General features: G+C 39.2%; 1 protein-coding gene across 2 annotated transcripts in view; it reads left to right on the forward strand.

The window, feature by feature from the left end:
• Positions 1–10380, forward strand: part of SMPD4 (sphingomyelin phosphodiesterase 4) — an 18540-nt gene extending 8160 nt beyond the window's left edge. The window contains exons 9-18 of one of the 2 annotated variants that reach the window (XM_035898588.1): positions 1883–1972; positions 4391–4536; positions 4977–5067; positions 6067–6167; positions 6467–6630; positions 7346–7551; positions 8131–8364; positions 9118–9249; positions 9409–9537; positions 10006–10380. In XM_035898588.1, the coding sequence (XP_035754481.1) occupies positions 1883–1972; positions 4391–4536; positions 4977–5067; positions 6067–6167; positions 6467–6630; positions 7346–7551; positions 8131–8364; positions 9118–9249; positions 9409–9537; positions 10006–10332 (1620 nt within the window). In that variant the 3' untranslated portion in view covers positions 10333–10380. The remainder of the gene's footprint in view (positions 1–1882; positions 1973–4390; positions 4537–4976; positions 5068–6066; positions 6168–6466; positions 6631–7345; positions 7552–8130; positions 8365–9117; positions 9250–9408; positions 9538–10005) is intronic. The other variant, XM_035898589.1, reaches the window with a different exon arrangement.
• The last annotated feature ends 521 nt before the right edge of the window (positions 10381–10901 follow it).

The raw sequence follows: 10901 nt of genomic DNA on the forward strand, positions 1-10901 counted from the left end.
TTAAAGGGCTTGACTGGAAACCGAAGATCACCCTAAACCTTATTCTTAAAATCATTAATAACTATGCATGTTCACTGGATTACATTTAACCCTCTGTGCGTTTGGAAGAAGGGGTAATTAGTGACCCTTCATCCCTGGATCTAGACCTGTTTTGACCATCAGTGATTTGAAATGGCTACATACCTGTATTGAAGGTGCGATGAGGTTCCACAGAACTTGCTCTTTCTTTGTCCATCAGCCAGACTTGTTTGCTTTGATGGGCCAAGCCAGATCCCAGATATGTAACTGCCCTGTGAAGTGCCTCAAGGAATGACAGATTTTCCTTAAACCTTGTTAACGTCATCACGGACTTCTCTTTACAAGTAGAAGGTGGTGGAATGGGAATGAACAGTAAATAACTTATTTTGAGAAGATGGAATTCTTTTCTACTTTACTGCTTTGAATTCTTTCTGGGTCTGGTGCGTACCTGAGGTTGATGCTACTTGCTATGCTGAATTTCACTGTTTTCCCCATTAATTCAACTATTTTCCCTTTCTTTTACATTGTCTATTTTCTTTTTCTTCCTTTGATGATCTGGAGCCCAAGCGTGCAGCATCTTTCTTCCTATTCCCTTCTGCTGTAATCACAATGAACACTTAAAAAGAAGTTTGATAAAACTATGTAGTGCTTTCTGACCTTCCAATGCCAGGTGCCACAGACCCCAGCACTGCACGTGGAACACCCATTAGACTACAGGTTCTTGCTGGTTCCTGTGGCAGGGGAGTCAATTATGAAGCAGACAGTGTGTTTGAGCTGTTGGGGAGCTTGCAGTAACAATCCTACCACTCTACAAGTATAAAACCAAAACCAAACTTGCACAAGAGGAGATTGAGTTGGGGCTGCTCAAAGACAGCAGAGGTGTGATCTGGAGAGTTAGTTTAGATGCCTGACAGTAGTCATTGGGATCTGTGTAGTGTACATTTTTTGGTTTATGTTTTTTCATTAATTTCATACATGTGTGTCACTGGCGCTACAGTATCCTCTTCACCATCATATTGTCAAAAAATACTCTTTACCTTATTCATCCAAGAAGGGATCTTGCTGAGGTTTACAGAGATATTCAGAGATTTTATGCCTTTTGCATCGGCATATAACACTGTATGTTAGCTGTATGTTTTTAGACACGTGATGTTTTCCTAATAGTAAAAGTAATTTCCTCTTTGAGGAAATTCACAAGACCTGCAGCCTTCCCAAACGGTCTTTAAGTAGAAGAAGAGAGAGGATTTCTCTGAACTGGAAACTGACTGGACAAGCTCACAGTGATTATAAAGAGCCAAACTTTTTTTCTTCCTGTTCCTTGGGAAGAAGAAAGTATCAATTTGAGTTTCTTCCCAGTATACAAACCCTGCTTCTCCAGCAGCACAGGAAGAAATGACAAGTTTTCAAAACAGTATTTAAAAAGCTTGCAGCATATTGAATGCTTCTCCACCGTTATTTAATACAACACTGTAACAGTGTATAACTCCTCATCGCTGCAGTTCAGTTAACTTCTGAAATGGGGAGTTTATTTGGCAAAAGCTCCATATCCCTACCAGTACCTGCTCTGAGGGTAGCAAAAAGAACAGCCACAGCCACTTACAGCTATACTTTTGGCACATGCTCCCAGTTGTATTTCCAAGTTGATAAAGAGTATGAAATACTGTGGAATCAATCTACTGAACACCAGAAAGAAGAGGATACTGTGGCTGCAGTTGTTATTGTGATAAGTTGTCCCTGAATGTATTTGTGATGTTCATTTTTCCCCCCACCCTTCTTCCTTGGGCTCATTCTCACTTTTTTTTTCTCTTGCTCTCTTCTCTCCTTTTTTCCCTCCCCCCTTTCCTTTTTGTTTCTGTTGTCTCAGCTGGAGGTTCTCCACTACCGACTCAGTATCTCCAGTAAACACCACGGTAGTCCTGCTCAATCCAGCTACCAGGCCCTCCACGCATACCAAGTATTATCATCTTTTCATTTTGTTTCCTTTTAAAAATCTTGTTCCATCACATAATCTGCAAAGCGTATTGGTGGTAGCTGTACAGCAGCTTTTTCTGCTAAGGTGTGGTTTTACAACTTGATTGAGAACACTGTATTGACATTTACTAAATTTTCAGTGAAAACAGATACTGAGAGGTATTAACAAAAGTTGTGGAGAAAATAGTTAAAATCTAACATGTTATGAGGACTAATCGGGAACTGCACTTTGAGAGATGCATTCTTGTAATGCATTGTAGAAAGAGGCTTATCAGCTACGCTGACATCTTTTTGACACTAAAACTGGCTTCGCCAGTGGCAGATTTCTGCCCCTCACACACTTGTCATTTAAGCAAACCGTGCATGGAAGATGGGAATTTGCATGGCTGTTACCTAAAGTTAAGGTAGGTAACATCCAGGGGTTTTTTTAGCCAGTGAAATGTCATTGGATAGCACTAAATTTGTAGTGGCAAATGGAACCTGACTGTCCAGCTTTGCAAAAGCATACGAGTGGTACATTTGCAGATTGTTCAGGAAATGTGCATGCAAAAACATTCCTGTTGGAACAGATTGCTGATTCCTCTTTCCTTATTTCAGCCCTTTATTCATTGGGTCTTCATTCTGGGCAAGGGGAGGGCTGACCATAAGTACTATAAAGCTCTTCAGCACTACATGGAACTTTCCCGCTGTTTAATCCTTTATTTTTTTTATAAAGTACTATGATATCTCAAGGTACTACTTAGAAAGGAAAACAGGAACTACTACTTGTCTTTAAGTCTTTTTTACTATTATGTTTATCCATTTACTGTGTTAAGAATGGAATACATCCATCCTGTAAGCTAAGATTTGACAACAAAAACACTTGTGAGGAAAAATAATTTTTAAACTAGTAATGGTGCTAAGAGGAAATTCTATGAATTGCTAAGTGGAAAAACTGCTAGCATCACCTAAAACAATGAATTGAAATAGTGGTACTGGTGGTTTTACAAGTTTAAAAGGTACCTTCAAAATGGACTTTTTTTTAAAATTACACCCTTTCGAGGCTTATAGCAGAGTGCTCAACATCTCTAATTGCTTTTGGAGGTCCTGAACTAAACTCGTAGGACCAAGTAACTTCTCAGAGTTCTACGCTCTTATATAAACTCTCCTCAGGACTATAGAAAACATGTTAACTTAACCAAGAGCTGTCAAGAACACAAGACCAGCCTTCGTTAGAACTGGTAACAGGTTATCCTCTCTCTTAGAAGAGTCTCAGATCTGGTTGTACTACACGACAGTATCTATCATCAAACACATCTGTTTCGCCTCTGGCATTGCAGAGAAAAGGACACACTCATAGGATATCCCTCGCCCCAACACTGGAAATACTGTTGAATGGATTTAAGAAGTGGAAGCTTTTTGTATAAAAATGCCTGGCAGTCCCCTAGTCATATTCAGAGTCTTACCTCAGCATGGCTGCACTTGGCATCCTGGAAACATCTTGCAGCTGTTGTCTAATACACTTTTCCAGCATCTTCCATTATACTTGCAGATGTAACTTTTGTTTCATTTACATTCATCTCAACTTTTGAGAAGGATGATAGATGTGAAAGTTGGAATACAAATGATATCTTAATCTGCCTTCAGTAGTGGGTTGAGATTAGTTCACTACTCTTAAAGCAGATTACAGTAGCAAAGGAGTTAGTGTTTTGTCCCCAGATTCTGCAGCAGACCAGCTCTGGTGCTGGGCACCCAGAAAAACTAGCTCTTTTTTACCTCATTCATCTCCCTGCTATATCATACACTCACTTGTTTATTAGTAACATCACTGTGGCTCACCATCACTCCCACGCAGGCTACTTCTACCCATAATGATGCTAGAAGCAACAGGATCACATGGGACTTGAAGCAGTTCTTATTCTTACCAAAACTCTTCCTAGGATTATTCTTTCTCACAAGGCAGATGAGTACCAGCATAGGAAGAAGAACTCAGTAAAGCCAGCAAAGAGCATAAACAAAGGATCTGTTGTGCTGTCCACAACAATGAAATTATAACCATAATGAAAGGCTGAATATTCTTTTTTCAGAAGGGGGTAAGTCAAAATCTACAAGTTATTCTGTTCTTTAATGCTAGCCTGAAATTCAATGCATTAGAGTACTGTAGATACTTTTTCTCGTAATCACATTATCAAAATTAGGCTACTGTTTCTTAGTGAACTGATGGCAGAAGATTGATGCAGCTTGTCCTGGGGCACAAGTTTGTCTAAAATCAGGTGGCACCAAACTACAGTGAAGAACCTAGAAGGAAGAGAGAGTTTCTTGTATTTTGATTTTTGATCTGAGAATATAATTTTCCTGAATTATCTCCTGGATGTTTAGTATATGATACTCATTATCTTCCTGTCTTTTGCTTTGAATCTAGGAGTCATTTAAGCCCACTGAAGAGCACGTGCTAGTGGTAAGACTGCTTGTGAAACATCTGCATGCTTTCAGCAACAGCCTGAAACCAGAGCCTCTCTCCCCTTCAGCCCACTCCCACACAGCCAGCCCACTAGAGGAGTTTAAAAGGTAGGTACATGAGCAGCCTATCTCTGGAATATATACAGCTTCTCCTTGAAAAGCTCTGCTTTCACCGAGAGGTTGAATTAGGTTGTTTTGATGGCTAAATACAGAAATACATTATTAAAAGTACATGAAAGCTAATGGATTATGTTTCTCACATCTACTAGATGGGGGTACAGCTTAAGGAGGGGGGGAGGCCTTGCTATTACACTAGTCTGTATCTTGGCACAAGTCAGGGAAAAGAAAATGCTACCAGAGGATTCTGGCCAAGGTTAGTGGAGAATTTTATATTTACGTATTTGAGTTGAAATTCAATGACCAGAAGTAGCTTCAGTTAAGAAAGAACAAGTTTGGGCCAGTCTTTTGTGCATTTGTGGAAGTGTGTTGGGTTTTTTTAAAATTTGCTGCTGGTTTATACATGTGACTGTCTTTGAATCTGTTTGCAGGGTTGTAATTCCTCGGTTTGTGCAGGAGAAGCTTTATATCTTTCTGCAACATTGTTTTGGCCACTGGCCTCTGGATGCCTCTTTCAGAGCAGTACGTATCTGCTTCTCTTTCTAAGTCTGTACTCAACAGAACTAGTAACTAGTTATTGCTGTTTTAAAGACCAAGAAATAGCTGCTAATCTTTTTTTTTCCCTAGAGCAGTGAAATTCTTTATAGTACATTTAATGTTAGAGAGAGAGTGCCAATTAGACATAAGAAGGAAGTTGAATAGATCTTGGTGAGAATTACTACAGGTAGTTGGCTGATTTTCCTGACACTGAAAGTGGATAGTGATTGAAAAGAAGCAGGTGTTACTCTTAAAACAGATACATTCTTATAGGCCCTAATTTCTTAATATTTTCTCTAATATGACAGGTCATAAACAAAAGTAATACGATATTAATTTACAGTAGCAAGATACCTCAAATATTACTTCCTGCAAGCAGGAAAAGAAATCTATCAGACCATGACTCCTGGTAATGTAGGAGTTTAAAAATGCAGACAGTAACAGTCTTGCTTACTAGACCTATTAGTTAGCTATACTGCAGTGTTTGAGGTACACATGTAAGGCAGAACGTCAGAGGAAGTGTTGAGAGAGTCCACGGCAAACCTATTCGTGGCTTCAGTGCAATCATGACTCCACCTTGTTTCCTCAGGATGGTGCGTACAGAATGCAAAAGACGAGAGCTGAAATTATATTAATGCAATTCTTGTTTACTTACTTCAACAGAGATTCAGTGAATGCTATCAGAGCTGTTACATGCATCTTAAGTGTAGCCACCAACTACGTTTTCTTTTTTTGTAGTAGCTGTTCAAATGCCATCTCATTGGGTTATTACAGAAAATCCAGATTGGTCCTCATGAACATGCATTTAGTTTCTTCCATTCTTTTCAAAGATTTTCAGATTACTAGAGAGAGCTTTATTTCTAAAAACTTCTAGGCATCATTAAGGTAATATTCACTAGGTTTAAAAGAAACCAACAAAACCCCTCTGTCTTCCTTTCCAAAAAGTATTGATACTCACCTGTTTTTATGTATGATTTTGCTTAGGTTCTTGAGATGTGGTTAAGTTACTTGCAGCCTTGGAGGTATGCTCCAGAAAAGCCACCACAAAGTGCAGAGCCCTTGCCTCGCAGCGTGTCAGAGAAATGGTAAGGAGGAAAGCAGCTGCGAGTAATCTGAACCAAACCTCAAGTTTATGCAGATCATGAGTAAAACAGCAGGATTTCAAGAACCATACACCAACCTGAATTAGCTTCCTGTACAAGATTAGAGATTATTTCTTACAACACAAGCTTGTCTTTTGAGAGGAGTATTATTTTGTCTCAGTGCAAATAGACCATCTTTCCAGAGACAGTATAAAACATTCCCTTAATGACTTGTTTGGCAGAAAACAAATTAACAGTTGTTTAAATAGCTGTACTCACAAATCCTGTACTTGCTTTGACAGGGCTGCCTTCATTCAAGAAAACCTACTCATGTATACTAAGCTGTTTGTAGGATTTCTGAACAGAGCTCTTCGAACAGACTTAGTCAGTCCAAAAAATGCTCTCATGGTGTTCCGAGTAGCCAAGGTCTTTGCTCAGCCTAATCTGGCTGAAATGATCCTGAAAGGTAAATGGATATTTTGACATCTTATGCTGTCCTGTCTCAATCTTTCTTCACAATGGCCACATCTTACCTCAGAAGCACTGAGGTAAATAAGCTTGCTCTCCCATTTTGCATGCTATTTTGCCATTCAAAAGTTTGTATCTTCACTAATATTTGTTTAATATGGTTTAATATGTCTCTAGTTCTTTTCTAACCACCATCCTTTAGATTTCATTCCACAATTTTTCTTTAAAGAATGAAGAACACAGTATTGGGTATTTACAGTAAAGTCAGTTTTTCTTACACTTGTCTTACTTGAATATTTACCTCAGAATTAAAACTTCTTATATCTCTAAAGGTATCTATACTTAGTAAAAAAACTAGTCAGCTAGTCACATATGCACTTCAGGATAATTAGGATCCAGTAAATTTGGGAAGAGGCAAGATTTGACAAGTATCGATGTCTGAAGTGTCATGATTCTTCACTGCCTTTGTTGAAAGAGTTACAGGCTTAAAATGCTGTCTGTATGGTCTGCATTTAAATGCACCCTGACATTTTCTGCTGTGGGCAGAGGGAATTAAATGAAAAACAGGTAATTGAGGCCTTTTTACCCCTAGAACTACCTACTTATCTAAAAGCAAGATGCCCAGCAGCCTTAAGATGCTCTGTAGCTAGACCTTCCCCAGGCAAAACCAGGAGTGTTATATAACCATCTTCACTACTTTTCTCAAATTCTAGGAGAACAGTTATTCCTGGAGCCAGAACTTGTTATTCCCCATCGTCAACACAGACTTTTTATGACCCCCACACTTGGTGGGAGCTTCTTTTCATCATGGCCTCCAACTATTACAGATGCCTCGTTCAAGGTGAAGAGTCATGTTTACAGCCTGGAAGGACAGGACTTCCAGTATAAACAGATGTTTGGCACAGAAGTCAGGAATTTGGTAAGCAACAAGTTTCTTGTCACCAGTCTGTCTACTTTTGACAGGTGTTTTCTCAGCACTAAGCATCGCCATTATGAGAAGTTAAGAGTGGAAGACTTCACATCCTGCAGTACTGCATAATATAGTTTGTTGATGGTGAATTCTGGAACCTGATTGAACTTCTCAGTCAAGCACAGCTGTAAAATTGGCTTGCTCTTTGCTAAATAAGAAGTTAATGTAACAGCTTGCTGCCTTGGAGCAGTATATTGCGAGTATTTCCTCTCAAACATGTTTACTGTGAACTTCTGATTCACTGTATTGATTAGTACCCATCAGAAAGACAGATAAAAATAGCAGGAGGAAAAAAAAGCAGCTGAAAAACCTAAGCAGCACTCAAGTTTCTTAAATGATTCAACAGCAAAGAACTACCTTTGCCCTATTGGAAATGCAACTAACAGTCTCAGCACAAGTCCGTACGAGCCAAGAGAGTGAGTTTACTGGGTTTGTTCTTGCTGCCAGGTATCAAGGCACAGTTTTATCCGTGTATTGATGCTTAGTGGTCCTTTGTGTTTGTCCCACACGAATTTTTTTTTGTTTCAGGTGTTAAAACTGGCTCAGTTAATTTGTCAGGCACAGCAGACAGCAAAATCCATATCAGACCATTCTGCAGAGACCATGGCTAGCCAGTCCTTCTTTTCATGGTTTAGATTTACACCACCTGAGATTAATGGTTCCTACACAGGCAATGACCTTGATGAAATTGGGCAAGACAGCATCAAAAAAACAGATGAATATTTAGAGAAGGCACTGGAATACTTGTGCCAAATCTTTAAGGTACGTAACATCTTTCTAAGAACTTTCCCTGTGTGGCACTATGAACAAGCGGCAGGATTCCTCAAACGTACTTCTGTCGCTCCTGTACTTTGTGGGGTCACAAGCCATTCAGAGACCCTGCTAGCAAATTTTGTTGTAGGCTTGACTTTACCTGATGAATTCAAAACCACTTTCAATATAAATAGAACTCAATGCTCTGAATTTCTAAATATTAAGCCCACTTTGTTTCAAATGACCACTCTTTTGGACTATAGTTTATAACAAACCTGTCTCTTTACTTGTGCCTGTTCTCATGTTTACAAACAGGCAAGACACAGCTTAAATTTTAAAAACAGTCCAGTATCTTCTAAATGTAAAGAGCTACAAAAATACAACATATAACTGCAGCTATAGATGAATAGATGAACTAGAAGTAGGCTGTCTTTGGTTAAATTTAAAAGAACAGATAATTTCTGTCAGCCACACTCCCTTATACAGAACTGACCTATGAGAAGACAGCTATTTGACAGCTCTCGAGGAGTAAGGGACATATAAACCAGAACACCTCCCTTGGATTTCATGAGCACAGACAAGAAATCTGGAGACTTTTATCTCCTTTTAATGTCCAACTGAGGTGCTATTAAGCAGTTCTTGGCATTTGTGCTGGCTGTCAAAGGCTTCCAGTGCTAAGGAGTTTGTGAAGGGAGAAAGAAATGAAATAGAAGAAGGGGGTAGATCACACACATGTTTTAGAATTGTGTTACTCTTGAGTAGCTGAATGAAGCCCAGCTGACCCAGATGATGATGAAGTGTGGGACAGCTCAAGATGAGAATGGGAAAAAACAGCTTCCAGACTGCATTGAAAGTGAGGATGGCCTCATTCTTACACCTCTTGGCAGGTACCAGGTGAGAGAAGAAAGATTCCATATAGCTACCCTAGATTGTTCTTGAAAAAACAAGTTGTCCTTCTACATCAACAGAAATGCAATTTATCTGGGGCTAAGAGATGCCCGTACAACAGCATTTCAGATGGGAGCTACAAGGGGTTTATTTTCCCATTTCTAGATCATAAATGGCTTACGTAGATTTGAGGTGCAGTATCAAGGAGATACTGAGCTTCAGCCCATCCGAAGCTACGAAAATGCCACTCTTGTCCGCCTATTATTTCGCTTATCCTCAGCGCTTAATGAAAGGGTAAGTACAGCATTGCCTCCTTTTGTATTTTCCATTGCAAATTCCTGTCTTCACTGCACCTGCACATAAAGGACTCCTGGTTTGTTCTTGTTCTGACTCCTTTCTTGTGGTCTAGGTGTGTGTTAACTAATAGTATCAAGCCTGCTTCTCTACCCCGTAGTCTGCTTTTCTTACAAAAAACATTAATGAATAACACTTTAGATGTATTCTTTATGCTTGATGAACAAAGGGAATATCACTCAGAATGTTTTTAAAACAGGAAAAGCAAATCCTTTTCTTCCTATGTGTATGACAGATAAAAGACAAGTCTGCACTAAAGCAGTTCTACTATTTAAAAGTACATTTGGTATTTTTCCCCCTCTATTTCTTGTAATCCTCATCCTATAAATGAAGAAAATTGTAAAGTAAGTTACACTTTATGACAGTAGTTGCAGTAGAATACTAATGTGTAAACTTTTCTTACCTCAGTTTGCTGATCAGATGGATGTGCTCTGCTCCAGGGAAGATTTTGTTGGCAGACTCTGTCGCTATCATCTTACCAACCCCCACTTCATACAGAAAATCAGGTATAGTCCTGTGGTAAAGGACAGAACAGGCCAGAACTGGGGACCAAGAATCAGTCTGAGGTTTCTGGCTAGCTACAGGACTCTCATTTCTTTGCTGATGATCTACTTCGTTGCATCCTGGTTTTACATTGGGCCACTGGGCTGCACGTTCATTATCCTGATTGGATATTTTCTTTATGCAGTAATAATGACTTTTTTCTCTGAAGGATGGAAACCACATGAACACTAATTTCCTTCTCTCAGCTTACACTTGTAAAAATAAATGTTTTAATAATGAGCCTGGAATTCAATGACTAAAATGTCTGAATTATCATATGAGATCTTCCTATGGTATTTTTTAATATTAAAGTTAATTGAGTTTTATAAACAATGATGTAAATTTTATTTTTATAAAAGCATTTCTATGGAATCTAGTGAATCACTTTTTTGAGGGGGGAAGAAGGAGCCATCAGTATTTATAATACTAAAACTATTCCATATGTAGAAGCATTTTTGATTCAGCAGTAACAGCATTGAAGCCTCTTACACTGTTCTAAAGCAAGAATTAGCTATAGGACTTGACTTAAGCATGCTTACAGGCAACAGAAATAGCAGTGCACCAAGAAAGTTATAGGAAGTTGCAGGAAAAAAACCCCAGATGGGACAAGGCAGCAAGAGTGGCATCCCATAGCCCAGTGTTGGGCTTAAACCCCTGCCCAAGGCCTTCCTAGCCCAGGCAGGTTTATGCCCTCTGCCTCCATAAACTACTTCTCTATGTGTCTCTTCTCAAGTCACTGTGCTCGATGGGGCAATAACACT

Source organism: Egretta garzetta, unplaced genomic scaffold, assembly GCF_000687185.1.
Source record: "Egretta garzetta isolate BGI_Z169 unplaced genomic scaffold, ASM68718v1 scaffold447, whole genome shotgun sequence".
Taxonomy (NCBI): domain Eukaryota; kingdom Metazoa; phylum Chordata; class Aves; order Pelecaniformes; family Ardeidae; genus Egretta; species Egretta garzetta.